This window comes from Oncorhynchus kisutch, linkage group LG30, assembly GCF_002021735.2.
Source record: "Oncorhynchus kisutch isolate 150728-3 linkage group LG30, Okis_V2, whole genome shotgun sequence".
Classification (NCBI taxonomy): Eukaryota; Metazoa; Chordata; class Actinopteri; order Salmoniformes; family Salmonidae; genus Oncorhynchus; species Oncorhynchus kisutch.
In genome coordinates this window covers 2,261,601-2,289,453 of record NC_034203.2, presented here as the reverse complement: position 1 = coordinate 2,289,453, position 27,853 = coordinate 2,261,601, and the positions used below count along the sequence as shown (strand labels likewise).

The window sequence follows — 27,853 nt, the reverse complement described above, 5'->3', positions numbered from 1 at the left end:
GTAGTCTTTTAGGCAGGTTGCCTTTGTGTTGGGCACAGGGACTATGGTGGTCTGCTTGAAACATGTTGGTATTACAGGCTCAATCAGGGACATGTTGAAAATGTCAGTGAAGACACCTACCAGTTGGTCAGCACAATCTGTGTCTGATCTCAACTTAATATTTTTCCTGCAGCTTCCTGCTGTTCGAAAATGTTATCCAGTACATGTATTGCATTTTTGGTTTTTGGTTTGGAGCTCTAATTCTTAGCCGACCTTGGCTGTTACTACCCGGCATGGCCGTAACTGCATGTGAGGACACTGAGGTCCGGACCCCTGTATTTGTTTCTAATTATGCTTATATTTTTGTTGATAAAAAAATAAACATTTTGTACACAATAAAGATAATAAATTACGGGTCAACATCTTAATATTGCTCCCAGCTTTAATCAAAACTCAGAACGCTTATATTCTTGTTCTAATCACATCTGTTCTAATCAGTTCTAATCACATCTGCCTCTTTGTGAGCGAGTGGAATCGTGAACAGTGGTTTGTTCGTTGTGTTTGCCCGCCTCTCCCAAATTTGCCTCCTGTATTTTCCTTTTTAGCTGCACATTCACCACTCTCTCTCAAAAGGCTAAATCTGTCCTCTCTTGGCACAAACCGAGAGCATGAGAAGTGAAACAACTACCCCAGCTTGCAGTTGGCTCAAGTAGGCAACAAGAGCCGCTGTTGTGAGATGACGAATGCGTGCAGAACTGGTAAATAGCAGTTTATAGATATGTTAGTCAGTCAGATGGCTAGCTGCTGGTAGAGACTTCTATTGCAGTAACGTTGAAGGACTGACAAGTATTACTTAGCCAGCTAGAGGGACGAAGTAAGAAGCTAAAGCTAACATTACAGAGCCTACCTCAGCAGGAGAAAATAATATTCTAATAAGTTCTCATAATAATCAGTCATTGGCGTCATCAATAAGTGCATCAATGACGTCATCGCCACAGTGACCCTACGTACATACGTACATACCCCAACCAGAAGCCAGGCAACATCCGCACTGAGCTAAAGGCTAGAGCTGCCGCTTTCAAAGAGCGGGACTCTAACCTGGAAGATTATAAGAAATCCCTCTATGCCCTGGGGACGAACCATCAAACAGGCAAAGCATCAATACAGGACTTAGAATCGTACTACACCGGCTCCGACACTCGTCAGATGGGGCAGGACTTGCAAACCATTACAAACTAGAAAGGGAAGCTCAGCCGAGAGCTGCCCAGTGACAAGATCTTACCAGATTAGCTAAATTGTGTCTATGCGTTGAGCACGTGATGCCGAGGAGCTGACGTTGACAAACCGAGCTCTTCAAGGTTCTTCCGACATGCTGGCTACTCTCCTCCGGGTAATTCAGGATGGTAACAAAGGTCTTTCTCTGAAAACTGACAAGAAATCGGCTGAACTCCATTCTTCCATTGACGACCTGAAATCCTGCATCAATGATCTCCTTTTGAGAACGACTGAGGCTGAGTTAAGCATTAGCACAGTTGAAGATACCATCACTCGACATGACCAGGTTCTGATACAACTGTAGGAGGACAATGCCTACCTCAAAAACAAGGTAGACCAGGGATTGAAAGAGGACAGCGAGGACCGTGACCCGGTCCGTTTCTTCACTCAATGGATCCCGGATGTCCTAGGTATAATCAACTTCACCAAGCCGTTGGAAATCGAACGCGCCCACAGAATATCAGCACCGAAACCCCGGCCAGAGGTGTCCACAGAGGTGTTTTCCCGGATACGAGCGCGGATCTCGCCAGACGTCGCAAGCAGTTCAGACCTGCCACCAAAGCACTGAAGGAGAAGAACATCACCGGCTACCTCATCCACCCTGCGCGGATGAAAGTTCAGTACAAAGGCCGAAGCCATCTCTTCAACACACCAGGAGAAGTGTTCACTTTTCTCAAAGAACTGAGCCGCGTCTGAACCAGGACGGTTTCTCTGGGCAATAAGATGCAGTTTATTAGTTTTTTCTTCTTCATGCTGTCCTGGGACTGAACTGCTGATATTTTCTTGGAATTTGGATCTGTTTCCCCCGCTATCTGGTCGCTATAATTGATTTGTACATTTTCAACTAAACGTTTTTTTCCCGTGGTGAGTTCTATTACATTTACAGGAGAGTATATTTTGGATTAGTCAATATCCACTGGGCGAAGCAAATTAGTGGCCTTAGGCCCACTGCTCCCCCCCCCCCCCCCCATTTATGTTGTTTCTCTTCTCCTGAAAAGACTCAAGCAGCCTTTACTGTGGGCAGTAAATATTCAGCCATAAACGTCTATTCACAACGTTTGTTTTCAACTTCGAGAGCTCGCAGGTTTTAGTTTACGACAAGGTTTAGCTAGTAAGAGCAAGATGGAAAGCGAGCAGCAACGTATCTCTACAAGTGTATTCATGTTTGATTGTTGGGATTGTTATTTTAGTCTGACAATCGGGGTGGGTGGGGTTTCTGTTTTTTTTAATTTTTCTATGTTTATTGTTATTTCCTTCCTAAAGAGACACATAGGTCACTTCAGTGTTCAAACTAAAGATGAAACATTTCTTGACTATTTACATATGAGAGATTTCCATTCGGTTAGATATTTGAAACCCAACCTATGCTTAATCCACTAAAATATGTCACATTCAACGTAAAAGGTCTTAACAGCCCGATTATGAGGAAAAGAGTCTATACATACCTTAAGAAATTAAAGGCTGACATTGTGTTTTTACAAGAAACACATCTTACAGCCAGTGAACACAATAAATTGAAGAGGGAATGGGTAGGACACGTTTTTGCATCCTCTTTTAACTCCAAAGCAAGAGGAACTGCAATTTTGATAAGTAGACACATCCCCTTCTGTGTCAACAACACCATCTGTGATCCCTCTGGCAGGTTTGTTTTGGTGCAGGGGCATATGTTTTCAGAGTCAACAACACCATCTCTGATCCCTCGGGCAGGTTTGTTTTGGTGCAGGGGCATATGTTTTCAGAGTCAACAACACCATCTCTGATCCCTCGGGCAGGTTTGTTTTGGTGCAGGGGCATATGTTTTCAGAGTCAACAACACCATCTCTGATCCCTCGGGCAGGTTTGTTTTGGTGCAGGGGCATATGTTTTCAGAGTCAACAACACCATCTCTGATCCCTCGGGCAGGTTTGTTTTGGTGCAGGGGAATATGTTTTCAGAGACAACAACACCATCTCTGATCCCGTTTGTATTGGTGCAGGGGAATATGTTTTCAGAGTCAACAACACCATCTCTGATCCCTCGGGCAGGTTTGTTTTGGTGCAGGGGAGTATGCTTTCAGAGTCTTGGACCCTATTGAATATTTATGCTCCTAACTTCGATGACCATATGTTTATTCAGAATGTCTTCCTTCAGGTTGCTCAAGCACCACCAGGATGCCTACTGGCTGGAGATTTCAATTTTTATATAGATACAGTTCTTGATATGTCCTCTGATAAACCCTCACCTCTTACCAAAGCCGGCAAGCTCACCATGTCATTCATAACTCCAAAAGGTTCTGGGACACTGTAAAGTCCATGGAGAATAAGAGCACCTCCTCCCAGCTGCCCACTGCACTGAGACTGTCACTACCGATAAATCCACAATAATTGAGAATTTCAATAAGCATTTCTCTACGGCTGACCATGCTTTCCACCTGGCTACCCCTACCCCGGTCAACAGCCCGGCACCCTCCACAGCAACTCGCCCAAGCCCCCACTATTTCTCCTTCACCCAAATCCAGATAGCTGATGTTCTGAAAGAGCGGCAAAATCTGGACCCCTACAAATCAGCAGGGCTAGATAATCTGGATCCTCTCTTTCTAAAATTATCTGCCGAAATTGTTGCAACCCCTATTACTAGCCTGTTCAACCTCTCTTTCGTATCGTCTGAGATTCCCAAAGATTGGAAAGCTGCCGCGGTCATCCCCCTCTTCAAAGGGGGTGACACTCTAGACCCAAACTGCTACAGACCTATATCTATCCTACCCTGTCTTTCTAAGGTCTTTAAATTAACAAACAGATTACCGACCATTTCGAATCCCACCGTACCTTCTCCGCTATGCAATCTGGTTTCAGAGCTGGTCATGGGTGTACCTCAGCCAACATCATAACCGCCATCGATAAGAGACATTACTGCGCAGCCGTATTCATCGACCTGGCCAAGGCTTTCGACTCTGTCAATCACCACATTCTTATTGGCAGACTCAACAGCCTTGGTTTCTCAAATGATTGCCTTGCCTGGTTTACCAACTACTTCTCTGATAGAGTTCAGTGTGTCAAATCGGAGGGCCTGTTGTCCGGACCTCTGGCAGTCTCTATGGGTATGCCACAGGGTTCAATCCTCGGGCCGACTCTCTTCTCTGTATACATCAATGATGTTGCTCTTGCTGCTGGTGATTCTCTGATACACCTCCACGCAGACGACACCATTCTGTATACTTCTGGCCCCTCTTTGGACACTGTGTTAACTAACCTCCAGACGAGCGTCAATGCCATACAACTCTCCTTCCGTGGCCTCCAACTGCTCTTAAACGCAAGTAAAACTAAATGTTATTCAACCGATCACTGCCTGCACCTGCAGCACTACTCTGGATGGGTCTGACTTAGAATATGTGGACAACTACAAATACCTAGGTGTCTGGTTAGACTGTAAAATCTCCAATCCAAAATTAATCTAGAATCGGCTTCCTATATCGCAACAAAGCATCCTTCACTCATGCTGCCAAACATACCCTCGTAAAACAGACCATCCTACTGATGTTCGACTTCGGTGATGTCATCTATAAAATAGCCTCCAACACTCTACTCAACAAACTGGATGCAGTCTATCACAGTGCCATCCGTTTTGTCACCAAAGCCCCATACACTACACCACCATTGTGACCTGTACGCTCTCGTTGGTTGGCCCTCGCTTCATACTCGTCGCCAAACCCACTGGCTACAGGTTATCTACAAGTCTCTGCTAGGTAAAGCCCCGCCTTATCTCAGCTCACTGGTCACCATAGCAGCACCCACTCGTAGCACACGCTCCAGCAGGTATATTTCACTGGTCACCCCCAAAGCCAATTCCTCCTTTGGTCTTCTTTCCTTCCAGTTCTCTGCTGCCAATGACTGGAACGAACTGCAGAAATCTCTGAAGCTGGAAACACTTATCTCTCTCACTAGCTTTAAGCTGTCAGAGCAGCTCACACATTACTGCACCTGTACATAGCCCATCTATAATTTAGCCCAAACAACTACCTCTTCCTCTACTGTATTTATTAATTTATTTTGCTCCTTTGCACCCCATTATTTCTATTTCTACTTTGCACATTCCTCCACTGCAAATCTACCATTCCAGTGTTTTACTTCCATGTCCTTTTTTTGCCTTTACCTCTCTTATCTCACCTCATTTGCTCACATTGTATTTAGACTTATTTTTCTACTGTATTATTGACTGTATGTTTTGTTTATTGCATGTGTAATTCTGTGTTGTTGTATGTGTCGAATTGCTACGCTTTATCTTGGCCAGGTCGCAGTTGCAAATGAGAACTTGTTCTCAACTAGCCTACCTGGTTAAATAAAGGTGAAATAAAAAAATACAAATTGTACACCTGAAGCAGAGAATAGCTAAACACACAGCATTTGCATATTGTTGAGCTATATGTTTCTGACATTTTAAATTGTTTAGAGCAAGTCCTTATAGGTATCTTAACATTATGAATTTTAGGTACAAATTATAGGTACAAATAAGAATCTGACAATTTGTAGGCTAATTAAAAATATCAAAAAGGTAAACAACGTGGCGTGGGGAGCCTTGTAATTTTAATGCAATTTCCTTTTCCCAAAGTACCTATAGTCCTATGTATTTTACAGGAAGTGAGCTTTAATCATCCATGTCATGACACGGGTATAATGAAAGAGCCATAAGGTATAATATATGAGATTCATAATGTTAAGATACCATAATCCAATTGGTAGCATATTACACTGGTTTCCTACCCTTTGGTGTGTAATTTTATTTACTCAACACATTTACAAATGGTGGCTTTGATCATAGTTTTGAAGTTTAAAGCCAATTTATGCTTGATCCTGCAATGAGCCCGGAGGCTCCATACGGAGAGTGTGATGCAATTGTGGAGCCTCCTGAGGCGTGCATTGGCCAAATCAAGCTATGTACCGCATCGCCGTGCGCCTCCCAAATTGTGTAACAAGCGGAGGGCTCCGTATAGCTCCGTATTGACATGATTGGTTGACGGTAGGTGGAGGCGGTACGTCCTGTATAAACACAAACTCACTTCCTTGACAACTGACTGCCCTACCAAGCAAAAATGCAGTAACTACTCAAAGTGTGGAACTGAGAAAAATGGCTTTTATTTACATTGGTTTCACAGTAACTTTATAAAGTTACTGCTAACATGACCCCCATTTTCTCCAAAAGACAATACAATAGAGGCATGATACTTGTTCACATTATTAAGCATGTATTTAATGTATCAAAAATGACATTAACACATTTTCCACCAAATGAGCATTTTCTGCCTTTTTGCTTGGTAGGACAGAATAGTTCTGCTCCGTGAAGCACAAGAAGTATGAATGCCCTGATTTACGTTCGAGGCTGCATCGCAGTAAATGTTGTATGGCCAGTGCATATGCCAGACTGACCATAAATCGGCTTTTAGGTTGATTGATGTTCATAGCTACGTAGCTAGCAGGACAAACCAAACATTGTTGTGCAAATCTTTCTTCACCCACCATCAACACAAACAATCTCTGCAATCCTCCTCCATGCCATTGACCTTCTGATTTTGTCTCTGTATTCTAGCAAAGTGACATTATATAGAATTGGAAAACCAGACATCGATGATTGCCTTTCCACCATCTTTTTTGGTTTTGCTTCCCCGTAACTAACGACAGGTGGATCTATTGCCACGTTCAAAACATCTGGGAACTCGGAAATCTCAGACTTCCGAATTCAGTGCATTGAAGACAACTAGGAACTCTGAAAAAAATAGCTCCAACTGGGAAAAATAGTTTTGAAAGGTCATCCAAGTCGGAAACTTTGGCGTCGTTTTAGAGCTCCAACTTTCCGACCTGAAAATCACTGGCCTCGTGATTTTACCTTGTTTTTTCCCCGAGTTCCCAGTCTTGAAACCACGATACAGTGCCTTCGGAAAGTATTCTGACCCCATTTCTTTTCCCACATTTTGTTACATTACAGCCTTATTCTAAAATGGATTAAAAATACAAAAAATCTTTAGTCCTATCTACAACAATGTCCCATAATGACAACCCGGAAAAAGAAAAAAAAAATTATTTTTGCTAATTTATTACAAATAAAAAACAGAAATACCTTATTTACATATGTTTTCAGACCCTTTGCTATGAGACTCGAAATTTAGCTCCAGTGCATCCTGTTGCCATTGATCATCCTTGAGATGTTTCTACAACTTCATTTTCGTCCATTTGTGGTAAATTCAATGAATTGGACATGATTTGGAAAGGCACACACCTGTCTATATAAAGTCTCACGGTTGACAGTGCATGTCAGAGCAAAAACCAAGCCATGAGGTTGGAGGAATTGTCTGTAGAGCTCCGAGACAGGTTTATATCGAGTCACATATACCAAAACATTTCTGCAACATTGAAGGTTCCCAAGAACACAGTGGCCTCCATCATTCTTGAATGGAACCACCAAGACTCTTCCTAGAGCTGACCGGCCGGCCAAACTGAGCAATCGGAGGAGAAGGGTCTTGGTCAGGGAGGTGACAAAGAACAGGATGGTCACTCTGAGAGGCCTCTAGAGTTCCTCTGTGGAGATTGGAGAAACTTCCGGAAGGATAACCATCTCTGCACTACTCTGGCAATCAGGCTGTTATGGTGGGGTGACCAGATGGAAGCCACTCCTCAGTAAATACCAAGCATCACATCTGGAGGAAACCTGGCACCATCCCTATGGTGAAGGATGGTGGGGGCTGCATCATGCTGTGGGGATGTTTTTCAGCGGCAGGGACTGGGAGACTAGTCAGGATCGAGGCAAAGGCAAACGGAGCAAAGTACAGAGAGATCCTTGATGAAAACCTGCTCCAGAGTGCTCAGGACCTCAGACTGGGGCGGAGGTTCACCTTCCAACAGGACAATGACCCAAAGCACACAGTCAAGACAATGCAGGAGTGGTTTCGAGACAATTCTCTGAATGTCCTTGAGTGGCCCAACCAGAGCCTGGACTTGAACTCGGTCGAACATCTCTGGAGAGACCTGAAAATAGCTGTACATCAATGCTTCCCATCCAACCACCCAAATACGGGTGTGCCAAGCCTGTAGCGTCATACCCAAGAAGACTTGAGGCTGTAATCGCTGCCAAAGGTGCTTCAAAGTACTGAGTAAAGGGTCTGAATACTTATGTAAATGTCAACTATCCTCTACCCCAGCACATTGACCCCCTGTGCATACTGCAGCCTCGTTTTTGTTATGTTATTGTAACTTTTTTTAAACTTTAGTTTATTTTGGAAATTATTTCTTAACTCTATTTTTCTTAAAACTGCATTGTTGGTTAAGGGTTTGTAAGTAAGCATTTCACGGTGAGGTCTGCACCTGTTTTTTTCTGCCCATGTGCCAGATTAATTTTGATTTGATTAATATAAGGAATTTTAAAGGATTTATACTTTTACTTTTGATACTTAAGTATTTTTTAGCAATTAAATTTACTTTTGATACTTAAGTATATTTATATCCAAAACACTTTGACTTTTACAGAAGTAGTATTTTACTGTCTGACTTTCACTTTTACTTGAGCAACTTTCTATTTTAAGGTATCTATACTTTATCTCAAGTATGACAATTGGATACTTTTACCACCACTGATCATGATTGATCGTACATTCCAGCACAGTAGCCAGAGGCATGTGCTTAAACGATTGTTTGCGGACCGCCATGATATCATAGAAGAAGAAGAAGAAGAAGAAGACAAAGAAGACAAAGAAGAGGAAGAAGGACGACTGGGTGAAATTACCACGCAGGCGCAGTGTGAGAGGTATTCAAAAATACTTCCTGGTCAACAAAGGAACTCTGTTTACATTTTATTGATGCTAAACTACTTGAATTTGATTTCGAGGCGTCGGCATCTATGCTTTTCTACACTTCCTATTAACAATCCTGAAAGCATTTTCTCTAGTAATGGCAAATTCCGTTGCTTTTCACACTCAGCTAGCCTCCATCATGGAGGTTTTGGCTAATGCGGCCGTGGCTGAAATCTTCGAGCTTGTTGACAATGGCTATGCCGTCCTGCATGTGGAGATATCTCGAGGCCAGAAGGAGAATGAAACTTTGAGGAGAAAACTACGGCTGATGGAGATGAAAGTGTCTAGTGCGAGTACTCCGAGAGAGGGAATGGGAAGCTCCATCCTTCCGCACAGTCGCTCTCGAGCTCACCGTGGCATGGAATCGAATAGGACATTAAACAGTACGTTACATTTACCGGTTATAACAATTCATTTACATTAATTGGTTACAGCATTAATAACGTATATTGTGTCTGGATGCATGATATTCCCCTCTACTCATTTTAGGCGAGGTACGATGTCGGGGAGCAATTGATTCCAAGTTGGTAACCAGCATGTTTAGGCACAGAGAGTCCTCAGGTGACACTGGACAAACGACAACACCGAGAAAGGTAAGCTTTACGTTTGCCTCGGTGTGCCTCATTTTCCCACAATATTTCAAAAAGGCAGCCTAATATTTCACAATGGTTATCAACACCACCTAGGTCTGAAAGCAAACATGGCCTAGCCTACCTAGGCTTAGTGGTCATCTTGCAGTAAAGCTATGTTGTTTTACCTGTTTACTGTGCTGTTAGTGCTCTTGTTGTATCTTTTCAGTTTTCTTTGACTGTGTAAGGTGTACCATTTTCTCACAGTTTGTGCACAGTAAGTGGATTATTCCCAGTTATATCTGGCATCCCAACTGATTTTACACAGACTGCAGGGTTGGAAGAGATAAACCCCAAATCACCTACCATCAAAGAGGAGATGTGGGAAGAATCCTGGGAGAATCATGACCAATGGGGGAGACTGAGTAGTGGTAAGTAAAATGGTAGACAAGCTTGTGTGTTTTCATTATAACTTTTGGAAAAGTGTTTTCATACACACCTCATTACACTTTGATGCTTTCAGTTATGCCTTTCCCATAAATATGAATGAGTCAACCTTTCTATTGACCCAATAACTTGCCAAATGAATACTGTCATGTAAAGTGATTGCAACAATGTCAAGCTACATACGGAATACAATTTAATACATTTATTTAAGTACAACTGAATTTATGTCAGTTTGGGCTTTCATATAGACTATACTGTATAGATGTATACCAATAACTCTCTGAAATTGCTCATCCTTCAACTGATGTGATTTTTGATGATTACCCTCATGATGAGCATCCAGTTTTTAGTGATTCACACACGGCCTTGTTGATTTTATAGGAGCTTTAAATCACAGTGCTGATGGAGGAGAAAGGCAATCCAACGTCGACACAGATGCTGCTCAACCAATCAGCAAACAGGAGAACGCCAGCTCTTGTTTATGGGTGAGTGGTGAAACGGACAACAACCTCCTGCCAGGATCAAATAACCTGAGTGTGAACAAAAGATCTCTAAACCCAGGACTGGAAAATGGTGATGGAATACTTAAAAGTGTGGGCTTTGATTGTATGATGTTTGAGCCCCACAGACAACTTGGGACCCTTCGCACACAGGGTTCTGGGGCTGATCTTCCCGAGTGCTCTTACTCTCATGTGGATGTTGTACCCACTCAATCGGAGTCAGAGAATGGATTCCCTTATGAAATGAGCAAAGTGATTCCCTCCATAACTGAGCACAAAAAACCTATCGCTTACCAGGACGGTAGACAGAGGGCGCCGTTGCCCTCAGAGCCAGGAAAAGGCATGGAAACAGGATCCAATGGTTTGGTCTCCCATGACAGTCATAACAATGATGGGAGTAACAATGGCGACGTCTCAGCAGGTAAGCTGTTAATTTGTAGTTTCTGCGGTAAGACTTTGGCTTGTCTGAAGAATCTCAAGACACACCTGAGGGTTCATACCGGGGAGAAGCCGTTCAGCTGCGCGCAGTGCGGGAAGCGCTTCTCTGACTCCAGCAATCTCAAGCGACACCAGAGCGTTCACACGGGGGAGAGACGCTACGGCTGCAGCCACTGCGGCAAGCGCTTCGCACAGTCGGGCTCACTCAAAGTGCACATGAGCGTACACACGGGATGTAAGCAGTTCAGATGTATGCACTGTGGGAAGACTTTCATATCGGCCAATCACCTCAATAGACACATCAGTGTTCACGATGGATAAATACTTTTACCAACAACTTTTCAATGGGTGAAAGCATACCTAAACGTGCTTCAGCCAAGTTTGAACAGAAAAGGGACTCGGAGGTTGGCATTTATTGGGATGACTCTCTGCAGGGTAGTCAGCCACAGTCATAAAATCAGCTTTTTAAACCAAACACTAAACTTAAATTAAGACCAAAAAGCTAAAATAAAAACAATTTGTACAATATACGGTGCATTTGGAAAGTCTTCAGACCCCTAGACTTTTTCCACATTGTTACATTAGCCTTATTCTAAATTCGATTAAATTGCCCGACCCTCCCCCTCAATCTACACACACTACCCAATAATGGCAAAGCATTAGAAACATCAAGGGTGATCAGTAGAGACATGATGAACCTGAGCTCAATTTTGAATCTCATAGCAAAGGGTCTGAATAATTATGTAAATAAGCAAATTGTCAGTATGGGGTAGTGTAGATTGAGGGACAATTTTAATTTAATCCATTTTAGAATAAGGCTGTCACTTAACAAAATGTGAAAAAAGGAAGGGGTCTGAATACTTTCCGAATGCACTGTGTATAGCCAATTTTGATTTTGCGGCTGGCCCGTCTAGTGGAAATCGCTCAACAGTCATCCCAATAAACGTCAACCTGCAAAGGAATCGGGTGTTTGACTGATGGACTTTAGTCCAAAAATGATTCCTTACACTTTTCAATGTGTTGTTGTTAGTCACTCATCCTCTGACATGACAGTGCCTCATTTGAGGAAAATAGTGATAGTATATAGACGTGGAAGTGGTATTGTCAAACAAATAACTTTCATGGTGCAAATTTTGTAATAGTGTATTAACCAGACAGTTTTTATTTATTTTTTTACAATAATATGAGCATGGCGTAGTCATGATTAATAGGGTTCCTAAAAGAGCCAGTCAAATTGAATGGATGGATGTTGCACAGGCTCACTGCTACATGAAGGCCTCTTACAGTCAATGAAATATTTACTGCCCTATCAATCTAAGTCTCTACTCCTCAGCTGGTGCAGAAAGTGTTCAGTGGTTTGAACACTGACGAGTCATTCATGATACATTTCACGGTCACGTTATAGACTCACATTAGAAACAGAATATTTCCAGAGATCCTGAAAATGCACTTAAAATATTGAATCTTAAAAAAATAAGGTCACATACTTGGACAACTATAAAAAATGACATTTAATAAAGTTGTATAAACCAATTGAGTTGAACTATTTTACAAATCTGTTATGTTAATCTTTTCTCAGTGCAATATAGCTCATTCACTATTAAAGAATATAAAAACAGTACAACAGACAATGATTACATTTTCAGATACATCCAATGTGAGTGCAAAAGATAAACATGCATACAAGAACCACACATTTTGCAAATGTGGAAACTAGTTGAGTAACGAAGCAATAAAAATTGATTGTAAAAAAAAGGAAAAAAAAAGTAACATTTGAAACTGGTTTATGTAAAGGTACTGTAAGTGACCAAATGTACACAATAGGAAATTACTTAAATCTCAAGGTCTTGTAAAGTACATTCAGTATATGCCAATAAATCATGAATATTACAAAGAAATAACAGCCATGTTGTCTTCATATACTGTAGTGTGTACATGAGCTTTTGTTGACAATAAACTAGCAATAAAATGGTGTCTACCGGCAAAACCTTTTTTATATATTAATTTTGGCTTATTGATGAAGTATTGGTGATTTAACACTTTCTGGTCAGAGAATTGTCTCATTTGGAGTAATCATTCAGATTTGACACTTGGGGTGAATACATACAGCAATACTTCTCAAGTCACTTTCGTCTGGACAAATAGTACATATATGGAGTCAATTAAATACAGCTTTTCTAAAGGACCAACAACATCCAATGTATTACAAAGAATGGCGAGTTGAGATGTACAGTACAAAATGAACTCATTATTAAAGTACAAATCACCTATTTTTAGATTCTCAAAAAATCCTGCTGTAGTTTGAGGTCCAAACATGACTCATATTTCAACTTTATAAAGCTATACAATATGAACTTTATTCAGCTACTTGCTGTGCCCTATTCCTTTTCCTGACAGAAAACACACTTTCCCTCTGGGTTGATAAACAACCATAATTACTCAGCCTTCAATGCCATTACATGCTCAACATTGTACCATTTAATGAGTCAAATAAAGGGAGGGGGGGGGGGGGGGGGGGGGCGATTGTTTTCTTTGCCGCCGTCATTATGCTCAATCTCAACATTCACATTCCATTATTGTGATCCACTAAGTGGTTGTGGTTAACCACAAGAGGCAGCTAGTGGTATGAGTATTATGAAAATGACCACCTCCTCCCCATATCCCTTGAATACAAACATTTCTATACACGTTTCAGCACTACCATGAGCAGATAGGCATCCTCACACAGGGCTGACGTTTCTTTTCCGCCAGCATTTTCTGTCACTTCCCTGTATTTGAACTGTTATCTGATTCCGCAGTCTACTGACAACTGACATGTAGCCCTGTTTTGTTTAGCAGGCACAGCATGCTATTAGCTAAGCAAGGCTAAAGAAGGCACTTAGCATGTTGTATTTCCATTTGCTTCTATTCAGATTAAAAGTTGCAGCTGTCATTTTTGTGAGGAAAAAACAAGTCTCAGACTACAAGCCACTGCTACTTTAATGGCCCTGCAATTGTATTCAAAATACTGGAAGCTAGAAAATAGTAACACTGGACAGCCCTAAAAAACCCAAGATCAACTATCAACAATATTAATTCAGGTATTTGAAGAATATATTAAAAACATGTGCATAATATATGATATGAATATTACCGACTTATTTTTATATTCAGGATTATGGGAAACATCTTGGACAAGCAAATGGCAGTGATCAGTGAGCAAAATAACTAGCATAGTCCGGAAGGCATATTATCCAATACAAGATCCAAATACGCAATGCATCGTAGTTTACAAAAATACAGTTAAAATGATCTTCTCCTAACGCACATCTTTGGAGTTTCAAATTAAATTGCTTTTGATTATGCGTTTTATTGTATTTATTCCACTGATCTGTGCTCATTTTTGCATGACCAGTGTCACCCTATACCCGCTCAATTGAGCCCAATAACCTGCTTTTATGACCAGATTAATGGAACTCGTGTTACATTATGTACAAGTGCAATCTACACGCATTTATCTAATGAAATGTAAGAATCTATATGACTCTTTTTCTTGTGGTCCACATCCACCCTTTTCATTATCATAGATTCATTTCATGAGTAAACAGAGTGTGTGTGTGTGTGTGTGTGTGTGTGTGTGTGTGTGTGTGTGTGTGTGTGTACGCACAGCTTTCATCTACTCATTCTTTGATGTAATATCCTGGAACAAAAATTAAGACCAAAGTTATTGACCACGTTAATGTAAAACATGTGGTTGCCTGAGGTCAAAATAAATGTAATTTAATATTTGAGAATATGACTCACCTCGGTCTTCGCTTTTCTCCACTTGCCCATGGGCCCAGATTGTGAGACAACTGGAGAAAAGGCAATGTATTAAATTAATGGTCAATTTTTGAAACACCATTGAAATTGGCTTCAAAAGCCACACTGAATACACTAGAGGTATACTTACATAGATATATCATTATCAATATAAATGTGGTGAATGCCATTGTCAGTCCCCACAACAGACACCTGAAAAATAATGAAATAGTTTACGTTAGCAGGTATTCTATACAAGAGAGCATCATTAAGAGTGCTTTTATCAAATAATTTCACACTGAATGAGATATATACTGTTTTCTTTCCTAAAATGTTCAAATATTTTATGCTGGTTATTTCAATATTCGGTTAAAAAGTAAATGCCACCCCATACACCTTTATACTGATTGCTTACCTTGAAAATACGGCAGAGAAGATAAAGACCATGAGAATGATGAAGAGAGCTTTCGCCATGGGAAAATCTGAAATGCATAAATATTTTAACAAAACTGACAAGAACCTCCTCTCCTGTCTTCATCTTGTACTGTTGAGACGAGAGGGGGAGCTTGATCTATAATGATATACACAGTTAAACATTTGAGAATACACAGAAGAGTGTAGATAATGAGAACAATGGACTGCAGCTCACCTGCTGGCTGGGGTTTAGGGGGACAGCAGCTATTGGAGAGGAAGGCTGAGGGGGGCGGGACATCCAGAAGGCCACCCATGGGTTGGCCGAAATGCTCCTGGTGGGCGCAGGTCTCCGTGATGATCTCCTCCTGCACCATGGGCTCGTGAGCCAACTTCGTGGGCATGGAAATGATCTCGCTGTCATCTGGAATGGCAAAGGAGACACGACTACAGCTGAGGAAGGTTGTTAGTTTCACGCATCTATTCAAGGTTGGTGTGGTTTACCCTCAAAGCAGTCTAGGGATGATAATATGAGATACCATGTGAGCTTTGACAGCGCTCATATTTTATACATACAGTGCCTTCGAAAGTATTCAGACCACTTCACTTTATCCACATTGTTACATTAGCCTTATTCTAAAATTGATCAAATTGTTTTGTCCTCAATCTACACATTACCCTGTAATGACAAAGCAAAAACAGGTTTATAAATTGTTACTAAATTATGAAAAATAAAAACACATTTACAAAGTACTCAGACCCTTTACTCAGTACTTTGTTGAAGCACCGTCGGCAGCGTTTACAGCATTGAGTCTTAGGTATGACGCTACAAGCTTGGCACACCTGTATTTGGGGAGTTTCTCCCATTCTTCTATGCAGATCCTCTCAAGCTCTGTCAGGTTGCTGCACAGCTATTTTCAGGTCTCTCCAGACATGTTTGATCGGGTTCAAGTCCGAGCTCTGGCTGGGATACTTAAGGACCTTCAGAGACTTGTCCCGAAGCCACTCCTGCGTTGTCTGGCTGTGTGTTTAGGGTCATTGTCCTGTTGGAATTTGAACCTTTGGCCCAGAGCTCTCTGGAGCAGGTTTTTAATCAAGGATCTCTCTGTACTTTGCTCCATTCATCTTTCCCTCGATCCTGACTATTCTCCCAGTCCCTGCCGCTGAAACACATCCCCACACTTCATGATTCTTCCACCACTCTTCACCGTAGGGATAGTGCCAAGTTTCCTCCAGATGTGACGCTTGGCATTCAAGGCAAAGAATTCAATCTTGGTTTCATCAGACCAGAGAATCTTGTTTCTCAATAAGGTATATGTTATATGTTTAATACATTTGCAAAAAAACTGTTCGCTTTGTCATTATGGGTTATTGTATGTAGATTGCTGAGGATAATTTTTTTTTTTTAAACAAATCCATTTTTAGAATAAGGCTGTAACAAAATGTGGAAAAAGTCAAGTTGACTGAATACTTTCCGACGGCACTGTATAAGACAGCAGCCACTTGATAAGAGCCTTGCTTAATGGGACAACAACAATACCCTTTACATAAACATGGCCAAAATTACATGAAATAAGTGCAACATTGCTTAAGTGTCACAACAGTTGGCCATCCCAAGTGTCTCCCACTCAGACATAGCATAGCAGGCCTTACCATAAGTGAAGCTGCAGCTGGTGTCCAAATCGGTGGTGCTATGCTCCATCCAGGAGGACTCTGCAAGAGGTGGGTGACGCACCCCTCCGAACACTTTCTCATCCAGCCATGACTGACACGTCTCAGTCATGTCACTAAACAGACTAGCTAGAGACCGGCGGGCCTTCCGCCTGCGTCTGAAGATTCTAAGGGGAGGGAAACAAGTCATACTTTTTATCAGGACAATGTCAACAAATGTGTAAAAGACTAATGTTCTTAATAGTATTCCTAATGTGTTTCTTTGTACTGCATCTGTGATCACAGTAATAATCAATGTTGTCAAGATACTTAGTATGACAGACTCAAAAAACAAGTCCTAACTAAATCTACCTTATGTTTCATGTACTTATTTCATGTCATTTGTCATGTTAGCGTAGTGACTTGTAAAGGGTATCGTTATTGTCCCTTTGAGCAAGGTGTTATCAATTGGCTGCTGTCCGATATGTATTGAATATGAGAGCTGCCAAAGCTCCTGTGGTATCTCATATTGTCCCTCGCCTTCCGACCATGACACCAAAGCTCCCGTGGTATCTCATATTATCCCTAGCCTTCAGACCATGACACCAAAGTGGTTTGTTTTTGAAAGTTAGAGCACACAATGTTGGTTTGGATAATATTTTCTGCTAAATGGCATATACGCAAACTCGGTCTCAACCTTTAAGTCTTTACTGAAGACTCATCTCTTCAGTGGGTCATATGATTGAGTGTAGTCTGGCCCAGGAGTGGGAAGGTGAACGGAAAGGCTCTGGAGCAATGAACCGCCCTTGCTGTCTCTGCCTGGCCGGTTCCCCTCTTTCCACTGGGATTCTCTGCCTCTAACCCTATTACAGGGGCTGAGTCACTGGCTTGCTGGGGCTCTCTCATGCCGTCCCTGGAGGGGGTGCGTCACCTGAGTGGGTTGATTCACTGTTGTGGTCATCCTGTCTGGGTTGGCGCCCCCCCCCTTGGGTTGTGCCGTGGCGGAGATCTTTGTGGGCTATACTCAGCCTTGTCTCAGGATGGTAAGTTGGTGGTTGAAGATATCCCTCTAGTGGTGTGGGGGCTGTGCTTTGGCAAAGTGGGTGGGGTTATATCCTTCCTGTTTGGCCCTGTCCGGGGGTGTCCTCGGATGGGGCCACAGTGTCTCCTGACCCCTCCTGTCTCAGCCTCCAGTATTTATGCTGCAGTAGTTTGTGTCGGGGGGCTGGGGTCAGTTTGTTATATCTGGAGTACTTCTCCTGTCCTATTCGGTGTCCTGTGTGAATCTAAGTGTGCGTTCTCTAATTCTCTCCTTCTCTCTTTCTTTCTCTCTCTCGGAGGACCTGAGCCCTAGGACCATGCCCCAGGACTACCTGACATGATGACTCCTTGCTGTCCCCAGTCCACCTGGCCATGCTGCTGTTCCAGTTTCAACTGACCTGAGCCCTAGGACCATGCCCCAGGACTACCTGACATGATGACTCCTTGCTGTCCCCAGTCCACCTGGCCATGCTGCTGTTCCAGTTTCAACTGACCTGAGCCCTAGGACCATGCCCCAGGACTACCTGACATGATGACTCCTTGCTGTCCCCAGTCCACCTGGCCATGCTGCTGCTCCAGTTTCAACTTCCACCTGACTGTGCTGCTGCTCCAGTTTCAACTGTTCTGCCTTATTATTATTCGACCATGCTGGTCATTTATGAACATTTGAACATCTTGGCCATGTTCTGTTATAATCTCTACCCGGCACAGCCAGAAGAGGACTGGCCACCCCACATAGCCTGGTTCCTCTCTAGGTTTCTTCCTAGGTATTGGCCTTTCTAGGGAGTTTTTCCTAGCCACCGTGCTTCTACACCTGCATTGCTTGCTGTTTGGGGTTTTAGGCTGGGTTTCTGTACAGCACTTTGAGATATCAGCTGATGTACGAAGGGCTATATAAATAAATTTGATTTGATTTGATTACAATATTTGACCAAAAGCAGGTTCTAAAAGGACCATTGGGTATCGCGATACTGTATTGTCAAAGTAGTAATAATTAGACAGTGGGGTAAGTTCGAAAGCCCACAAAACCAGTGGCTTAACCATGCCATGTGAAAATTCATCTCTGAACAAATCTCTATTACATAATTCTACCAATAAATTATTTTGTGTATCATAGGCTTTCAAATAAAATGACATGATTATGCAATCAAATGTCTTTTAACCAAATGCCTGCAAGGCATTGATGTTTTTCATTTTAAGAGCAAAATGGCACTGACTAGAATCTCTTAGCAATGCAAACGGTTGACTTGACTTACGACCTCCAATTTACAGGACTAACCAGCCTCACATTTTCCGTGCAGCTCTCTCAAATAGGCTAATCCATGACCTCATCCCTATAAACAGGGCTTGTGTTTGAACACAGACCTGCATGGTTATCCACCCCCAAATAGAAATCTGAACCCACTCAAGAGCTGCATAACGACGGGGAGAACATTTCCGACCATGACACCAAAGTGGTTTGCTACAGTCATTTTTCAATTATATTCACTGTTATTTAATACCCATAGTCGTTCTACATTTGAAACTATATACACCTCAGAGTTGAGCTTTCATTGTTATTCATGAATGCTAGCTAAACGGTGTCTATTAGTGACTGACATTCAACCAGACCTAGGTCAAATACTGAGGTATACTTGATTTAGCTCAACGTTTGCACTTCGGGGACTAGTCTATTGGTTCCATTGCATCTGGCAAACCAAGTATTTGCACAGAAAAAATATTTGACATAATAGTTCTCTCAGTTCTGGATTCAACGTGGCATGTCTCTTTGGAACAACTCACCTGACTAGATTCTCTTTGTAGGACAGTTTGATTTTGGAGGGGGTGAGAGAGACATTGCCCTCATCATCCCAGGTGTAGCTGTCCTCAGTCAGAACGTAGTAGCCGTTGTTGAGGAGGCGGGGGCTCCGGCGGCAGGAGCTGGGGGATCCCGTCACGGGGTTCACAGAGTAACACTCATATGATGAATCTGGAGATGACAGGAGGGACAGGCCCAGGCTACAGAGTACACAAAGAGAACCAGGACAGAATTATAGATGTCAGAGTTATTCAACATCACTTTAAATATGTGTTTCAAAGCTTACAACAGCGTTGTCCAACTTTCCTTCTGGACGGGTACCGTTCAGCAGGCTTCCGCTCCAACCTAGCACACCTGATTTGACTAGTTAGATGTTCCCCAAGACCTTGATCAGTTGAAACAGGTGTGTAACAATGGGGTTGGAGCATAAGCCTGCATACTCAATAGCTCTCCAGGAGGGCTGGTCACCCATTGCATACATAGTCCAAAAGAATTGGGGGTAATTGTAATTCTACTCGAAGGAACGCTACATTGCATCCATGCACCTCAAAGCCTACATTTTGACCAGTTTTACCTTTGACATGACTCGTTAGCCAATGTTTTTTCTCTCTTTCTCTTTATAGGTGAACCTGTTGATATACAAAAATATTGACAGATTATGACTTCCAAGACTTCACAAGTTTGTTGGCTAGCCTAATTCATTAAAATCCATAAGAGTCTTGATGTACCCGTGCGTCAATCTAACATAATACATTTGAAAAAATCTGTGACGCTTGGCATTCAGGCCAAATAGTTCAATCTTGGTTTCATGAATCAAGAGAATCTTGTTTCTCATGGTCTAAGAGACTTTAGGTTCCTTTTGGCAAACTCAAAGCGGGATGTCATGCGCCTTTTACTGAGGAGTGGTTTCCGTCTGGCCACTCTACCAAAAGGCCTGATAGGTGGAGTGCTGCAGAGATGGTTGTCCTTCTGGAAGGTTCTCCCATCTCCACAGAGGAACTCTGGATCTCTGTCAGGGTGACCATTGGGTTCTTGGTCACCTCCATGACCAAGGCCCTTCCTTCTCCCCCGATTAGCTCAGTTTGGCCAGGTGGCCAGCTGCTGTAGACATTTTTTGGTTCCCTATCCAGATTTATGCCTTGACACAATCCTGTCTCGGAGCATGGCTTGGTTTTTATTCTGACATGCACTGTCAACTGTGGGACCTTATATAGACAGCTGTGCGCCTCTCCAAATCATGTCCAGTCAATTGAATTTACCACAGGTGGACCCCAATCAAGTTGGAGAAACATCTCAAGGATGATCAATGGAAAGAGGATGCACCAGAGTTAAATTTTGAGTCTCATGGCAAAGGGTCTAAACACTTATGTTATTATTATTTTAAATATGCAAAAAATGTTAACCTGTTTTCACCTTGTCATTATGGGGTAGTGTGTGTAGATTGAGCATTTTTTATTTAATCAATTTTAGAACAAGGCTGTAACGTAATGAAACGTGGAAAAAGGGAAGGGGTCTGAATACTTTCCAAATGCACTGTATATTTCCTGAGCTCTCCTAGATATAGGATGGACCTTTCAACCCTTATTCTTTTTTTGTATTATTCAGTGCATTTCTATTGGCTATAGTAGTAAATATTTTGGGGGCATACCTTAAAGAGGTCGTAAAATTCCAAATCAAATAGATAAATGCTCCATGGAATGACCATGGTATAGCCAGCAGCATACCACCCTGCATCCCACTGCTGGCTTGCTTCTGAAGCTAAGCAGGGTTGGTCCTGGTCGGTCCCTGGATGGAAGACCAGATGCTGCTGGAAGAGGTGCTGAAGGGCCTCCAGTAGGCACCCATTCCTCTGGTCGGAAAAAAAATTGCCCTGTGTAGGGTTCTGTATTTCAGATGGGACGTTAATCGGGTGTCTTGACTCTGGTCACTAAAGATCCCATGGCACTTGTTGTAAGAGTAGGGGTGTTAACCCCAGTGTCCTGGCTAAATTCCCAATCTGACCATCAAAGTCACCTAATCATCCCAAGCTTACAATTGGCTCATTCATCTCCCCTGTAACTATTCCCCAGGCTGTTGCTGTAAATGAGAACGTGTTTTCAGTCAACTTACCTGGTAAAATAGGGGTTAAAGAAATAAAGAAAACATCTTAAAACAATTCCATATGTTAACTTAGTATCCCCTCCAATGGCTTAAGACTTTAAAAAAAACTGTGACATCGATATGAGCCAAACATTTATTCTACTGTAAAAATGTACTGTGTGTAAATAGGATAATTTTGGAGTTCTGTGAGACTTAAGGTCGTGACTGCATCACAATGTAAATTCAGGTTGGGTTTGTTTCAAACCTGCCCACAGCTGGCAGCTGAAAAGCCATCATCAATTCGGAGTGCAGATGCATGCGACCCAATCGTAATGCATGCGGAAAATTTGGGTTGACTTTGGATATCACTATGGGATAGTCAGGGACCATCAGTAAATTACACAATGTACATGGGAAAACGTTCATTCCAATAGCTCCAAATTTCCAAGACATAAAAGCTCAAACCAACTATAAATTGTAGGAATTCACGTACAAATATTTAAAATAATTTAAGAGAACTAAAAAGGTGTACAACATGATACAGTGGTAGCAATACATGGTTATAACATCTACAGAAAAGACAAATGCCAATGGTGGTGCAGTCCAATTCATAACCACATTCCTGTAAAGGTGAGAGAGGATCTCAGGTTAAATACTGTTGAAGAAATATGGCTACAGGTTCACCAGCCTCACCTATAGCCCATTCTGGTGGGAAGCTGCTATAGACCACCAAGTGCTACCAGTCAGTATCTGGAGAACATGTGTGAAATGTTTGATAATGTACAGTACCAGTCAAAGTTAGGACACACCTACTCATTCAAGGGTTTATTTTTACTATTTTCTACATTGTAAAATAATAGTGAAGACAAACTATGGAATAACACATATGGCATCATGTAGTAACCAAACGTGTTGTGGACACCCCATCAAATGAGTGGAGTTTGATATTTCAACCACACCCGTTGCTGACAGGTTTACAAAATTGAGGATTAGTCATGCAATCTCCATAGACAAACATGAGCAGTAAAATGGCCCATACTGAAGAGCTCTGTGACTTTCAACATGGCGACGGAGCACTGCTAGAGCTGCCCCGGTAACTGTGGTTATTGTGAAGTGGAAACTTCTAGGCGCAAAACGGCTCATACACTAAGTGGTAGGCCACAAACTCAGAACGGGGCCGCAGTGTGCTAAACAAGTAGCGCATATAAAATCGTTTGTCCTCTGTTGCAACACTCATTACAGAGTTCCAAACTGCCTCTGGAAGCAAAGTCAGCACAATAATTGTTAGTTGGGAGCTCCATGAAATAGGTTCCCATGGCCGAGCAGCTGCACACAAGCCTAAGATCACCATGCGCAATATCAAGAGTCGGCTGGAGTGGTATAAAACGCGAGGCCATTGGACTCTGGAGCAGTGGAAATGTGTTCTCTGGACTGAGAACCCAAACAAATCTGGGTATGGTGGATGACAGGAGAACGATACCTGCCCGAATGCATAGTGCCAACTGTAAAGTTTGGTGGATGGGGAATAATGGCCTGGTGCTGTTTTTTATGGTTCGGGCTAGGCCCCTTAATTCCAGTGAAGGGAAATCTTAACGCTACAGCATACAATGACATTCTGGACGAATCTGTGTTTTCAACTGAGGCAACAATTTGTGGAAGGCCCTTTCCTGTTTCAGAATGACAATGCCCCCATGCATAAAGCGAGGTCCATACAGAAATGGTTTGTCGAGATCAGTGTGGAAGAACTTGACTGGCCTGCACAGAGCCCTGACCTCAACAACATCGACAAGCTTTAGGATGAATTGGAATCGCCCAATATCAGTGCCCGGGCCTCACTAATGCGTGTGGCTGAATGGAAGCTAGCAAACTTAGGCATGACATTCCAGCAACAAATGGCGACCGTACACATCCAAGTATAACTGACCAAATTATGAAGAAAAGCATTGTAAATTGAGCATGGAAGTGTTGAAAAAGTTGTTTATCAACAATGACAAGCCACCTGGATCTGACAACTAGGATGGAAAATTACTGAGGATAATAGGGGATGATATTGCCACTCCTATTTGCTATGTCGTCAATCTAAGCCTACAAGAAAGTGTGTACCCTCAGGCCTGGAGGGAAGCAAAAGTCACTCCGCTACCAAAGAACAGTAAAAAAAACTTTTACTGGCTCATATAGCCGACCAATCAGCCTGTTACCAACCCTTAGTAAACGTTTTGAAAACATTGTTTGACCAGATACATTGCTATTGTATATTAAACAAATTGACAGACATTCAGCATGCTTTTAGGGAAGGGCATTCAACATACATGAGACTTACACAAATTACTGATTTGCTGAAAGAAATTGATGATAAAAACATTGTGGGAGCTGTTTTGTTAGACTTCAGTGTGGCTTTTGACATTATTGATCATAGTCTGCTGCTGGAAAAATGTGTTATGACTTTACACCCCCTGTGATATTGTGGATAAAGAGTTACCTGTGTTACAGAACACAGAGGGTTTTCTTTAATGCAAGTCATAATTCCGGTAGAATGAGGTATTCCCCAGGGCAGCTGTCTAGGCCCCTTTACAAATGACATGCCACTGGCTGAGTAAAGCCAGTGTGTATGTATGCGGATGACTCACTGTACACGTCAGCTACTACAGCGACTGAAATCACTGCAATACTTAAGAGCTGCTGTTAGTTTCAGAATTGATGGCAAGAAATAAGTTAGTCCTAAATATTTCTAAAACTGAAAGCATTGTATTTGGGACAAATCATTTACTAATTCCTAAACCTCAACTAAATAATGTAATGAATAATGTGGAAATTGAGCAAGCTGAGGTGACCAAACTGCTTGGAGTAACCATGGATTGTAAACTAAAAATGTTGATGCAGCAGTAGCTAAGATTGGGAAAAGTCTGTCCATACTTCTTAACAACACTATCAACAAGGCATGTCCTACAGGCTTTAGTTTTGTCGCACATAGACAACTGTCCAGTCGTGTGGTCAGGTGCCACAAAGATGGACTAAGGAAAATTATAAATTGGCTCAGAACAGGGCAACATGGCTGGCTCTTAAATGTACATGGAGAGCTAACAATAATATGCATGCCAATCTCTCATGGCTCATAGAGGAGAAATTGACTTCATCACTAATAGTTTTTGTAAGAAGTTTTGAGATGCTGGATGTTTAAACTACTAGCACACAGCTCGGACACCCATTCATACCCCACAAGACATGCCACCAGAGGTCTCTTCACAACCCCAAAGTCCAAAACAGACTATGGGAGGCGCACAGTACTATATGGAGGCATAGCTATATGGAACTCTATTCCACATCAGGGAACTGATGCAAGCAGTAGAATTAGATTTAAAACAGAGGGAACAGTAAAGAGACACACAGGCATACACATGCTAAACACACATACACATGTATTTTGTATTGTAGATATGTGGTGGTAGAGTAGTGGCCTGAGGGCACACATTGTGTTGTGAAAAGTGTTATGAAATGTAATATTTTATATAACTGCCTTAATGTTGCTGTACTCCAGGAAGAGTGTCTGCCTTGCCAGCAGCTAATGGGGATCCTAAATAAATACAAACATGAAAACATTCTCTCATTTACATTGTGTAATTTATTGAAGATCCCTAACCAGGCCCGGCTATCCAAACTCAAATCAACTTTGCCACGGTCACACACCAGCCGGCTGAAGCGTATTGGCTAAATTATTTGTATAACTCTTCCCACCTGTGAACAAACCACACTCGAAACCAACTTACGTTTGAATTCAGTCATAGCCTCTAGCATTTAATGATCCAAATATAAAACGATGCCATTTCAGGAAGTGCAGTCACCCTTTAGGGGCTGGATCCTTACTTGAGATCAACGTGCGTAACTTGGAAGTTTAGTGAAGATCTGCATGATTTACATTAAAGTCCGAGGTAAAGAGCATAGATCTCAAGTTAGGATTCTACCCCAAGTGCAGTCCTTATTTTACCCTTCCTTGATCAGGAGCTGAAAACCACAGGTGAGGTAACAGTCAATAAATCATCATCTAGTAAACAAAGTAAGGGGTCAGCCACAGCCAGGACCAACATTCCAGTACTTGGTGTTGAAGCCAGTTGAGTACAATAACAACATGTTAACCTACTACTAACTCACAAGCAGTTCAGCATGTTAATAATTGCCTGACTGCTGAATTGGAACCTTCAAGATGAATAACCTAAAAAAAAAAAAAAGTGATTTGTTGGTTGTTAAACCATATAGAATGGTTGACTCTATAGACAAAAGGATAACGTATATAGAACAGTCTTGTTCAGATGGGTATTTCTGTCTTTAAATTCTAAGCACAATAAATAAATAAAAACTATAAAAATACAAAATCTAGAAATGGAGTTGACGTACTTGTAACAACCCCATTGAAAGGCAGGGCCATATCTGCCTGTACACACACAGCGGTGTCTCGGGAGGAGCGTTCAAGGTCAAAAGGTCCTGGTTGTCTCAATCTGGAAAACACATAAGAAAACAGTCTTAATAAGACAAAGCCAGACAGAAAGCAGTAATAACACATAGAACTACTGCATAGAAAATAAATGCCTGAAATGACAATTCTAAGGAACGATCGAACCAAACGATCGAACCAAATGGAAAAATATGTTGCTGAATTCTCACTAAAGTACAATATATTACTAAAAGGATATGGACACCTGCTCGTCAAACATCTCATTCCAAAATCATGGGCATTAATATGGAGTTGGTCCCCCCTTTTGCTGCTATAACAGCCTCCACTCTTCTGGGAAGGCTTTCCACTAGAATTTGGAACATTGCTGCGGGGACTTACTTCCATTCAGCCGCAAGAGCATTAGTGAGGTCGGGCACTGACATTGGGCAATTAGGCCTGGCTCGCAGTCGTTGCTCCAATTCATCCCAAAGGTGTTCGATGGGGTTGAGGTCAGGCCTCAGTGCAGGCCAGTCCAGTTATTCCACACTGATCTCGACAAACCATTTCTGTATGGACCTCGCTTTGTGCACAGGGGCATTGTCATGCTAAAACTGGAAAAAGCCTTCCCCAAACTGTTGCCACACAGTTGGAAGCACAGAATCTTCTAGAATGTCGGTGTACGCTGTAGCGTTAAGATTTCCCTTCACTGGAACTAAGGGGCCTAGCCCGAACCATGAAAAACAGCCTCAGACCATTATTCCTCCTCCACTAAACTTCATAGTTGGCACTATGCATTGGGGCAGGTAGCGTTCTCCTGACATCCTCCAAACACACATTTGTCCATTGGACTGCCAGATGGTGAAGCGTGATTCATCACTCCAGAGAACGCATTTCCACTGCCCCAGAGTCCAATGGGGACGAGCTCTATACCACTCTAGCCGACGCTTCGCATTGCGATCTTAGGCTTGTGTGCGGCTGCTTGACCATGGAAACACATTTTAAGAAGCTCCCGACGAACAGTTCTTGTGCCTAAGTTGCTTCCAGAGGTAGTTTGGAACTCGGTAGTGAGTGTTGCAACCAAGGACGCGCTTCAGCACTCGGCAGTCCTGTTCTTTGAGCTTGTGTGACCTACCACTTCACGGCTGAGCCGTTGTTGCTCCTAGACGTTTCCAAAGTAACTGCACTTACAGTTGACCGGGGCAGCTCTAGCAGGGCAGAAATTAGATTTGACAAACTGACTTGTTGGAAAGTCACTGAGCTCTTCAGTAAGGCCATTCTATTGCCAATGTTTGTCTATGGAGATTTCATGGATGTGTGCTTGAATTGTATACACTTGTGGCTGAAATAGCCAAATCCACTAATTTGAAGGGGTGTCCACATACTTTTATATTAGTATAATGCATTCCAATACACTCCATTTAGACATTAACATCATTCACCTTGATGCCAATTAGTACTAGTCTTGTGCAGCAGATACCACTCAAGCAAGGAGCAAAGCAAACATTGCAATACCACAGACGTAGGACAGAGAAGTACCCAGAGTACCCAAGTATGGTGTTAACAGAATAAGCACTTTTAGAAGTGAGATTTCCACTGGGCAGTGTATCCCAAACTCGGTCCTCGGGACCCCAAGGGGTGCACGTTTTG

General features: G+C 42.3%; 2 protein-coding genes across 7 annotated transcripts in view; one reads left to right on the top strand and one right to left on the bottom strand.

Moving 5' to 3' along the window:
• The first annotated feature begins 8,990 nt into the window (after positions 1-8,990).
• LOC109875025 (zinc finger protein 135) lies at positions 8,991-12,777 on the top strand. Its single transcript, XM_020467153.2, has 4 exons — positions 8,991-9,450; positions 9,557-9,660; positions 9,965-10,067; positions 10,465-12,777. Exons 1-4 carry the CDS (start codon positions 9,165-9,167, stop codon positions 11,340-11,342), a joined length of 1,371 nt encoding a protein of 456 aa, XP_020322742.1. The 5' UTR covers positions 8,991-9,164; the 3' UTR covers positions 11,343-12,777.
• The window catches only part of tmem71 (transmembrane protein 71), a 28,440-nt gene continuing 12,750 nt past the window's right edge, over positions 12,164-27,853 (bottom strand). For 5 of the 6 annotated variants that reach the window (XM_031810749.1, XM_031810748.1, XM_020467158.2 and 2 more), the window contains 9 exons: positions 26,170-26,270; positions 20,276-20,330; positions 19,686-19,901; positions 16,866-17,050; positions 15,451-15,636; positions 15,217-15,283; positions 14,953-15,014; positions 14,805-14,854; positions 12,164-14,700 (listed from right to left, as the gene is read on the bottom strand). In XM_031810749.1, coding sequence (XP_031666609.1) covers positions 14,677-14,700; positions 14,805-14,854; positions 14,953-15,014; positions 15,217-15,283; positions 15,451-15,636; positions 16,866-17,050; positions 19,686-19,901; positions 20,276-20,330; positions 26,170-26,200 — 876 coding nt within the window. In that variant the 5' untranslated portion in view covers positions 26,201-26,270 and the 3' untranslated portion in view covers positions 12,164-14,676. The remainder of the gene's footprint in view (positions 14,701-14,804; positions 14,855-14,952; positions 15,015-15,216; positions 15,284-15,450; positions 15,637-16,865; positions 17,051-19,685; positions 19,902-20,275; positions 20,331-26,169; positions 26,271-27,853) is intronic. The other variant, XM_020467155.2, reaches the window with a different exon arrangement.

Coding starts and splice junctions, on each gene's coding strand:
- LOC109875025 (XM_020467153.2), top strand. CDS start 9,165: ATGGCAAATTCCGTTGCTTTTCACACTCAGCTAGCCTCCATCATGGAG. Junction 9,451..9,556: donor ATCGAATAGGACATTAAACA/GTACGTTACATT, acceptor TACTCATTTTAG/GCGAGGTACGATGTCGGGGA. Junction 9,661..9,964: donor AAACGACAACACCGAGAAAG/GTAAGCTTTACG, acceptor GATTTTACACAG/ACTGCAGGGTTGGAAGAGAT.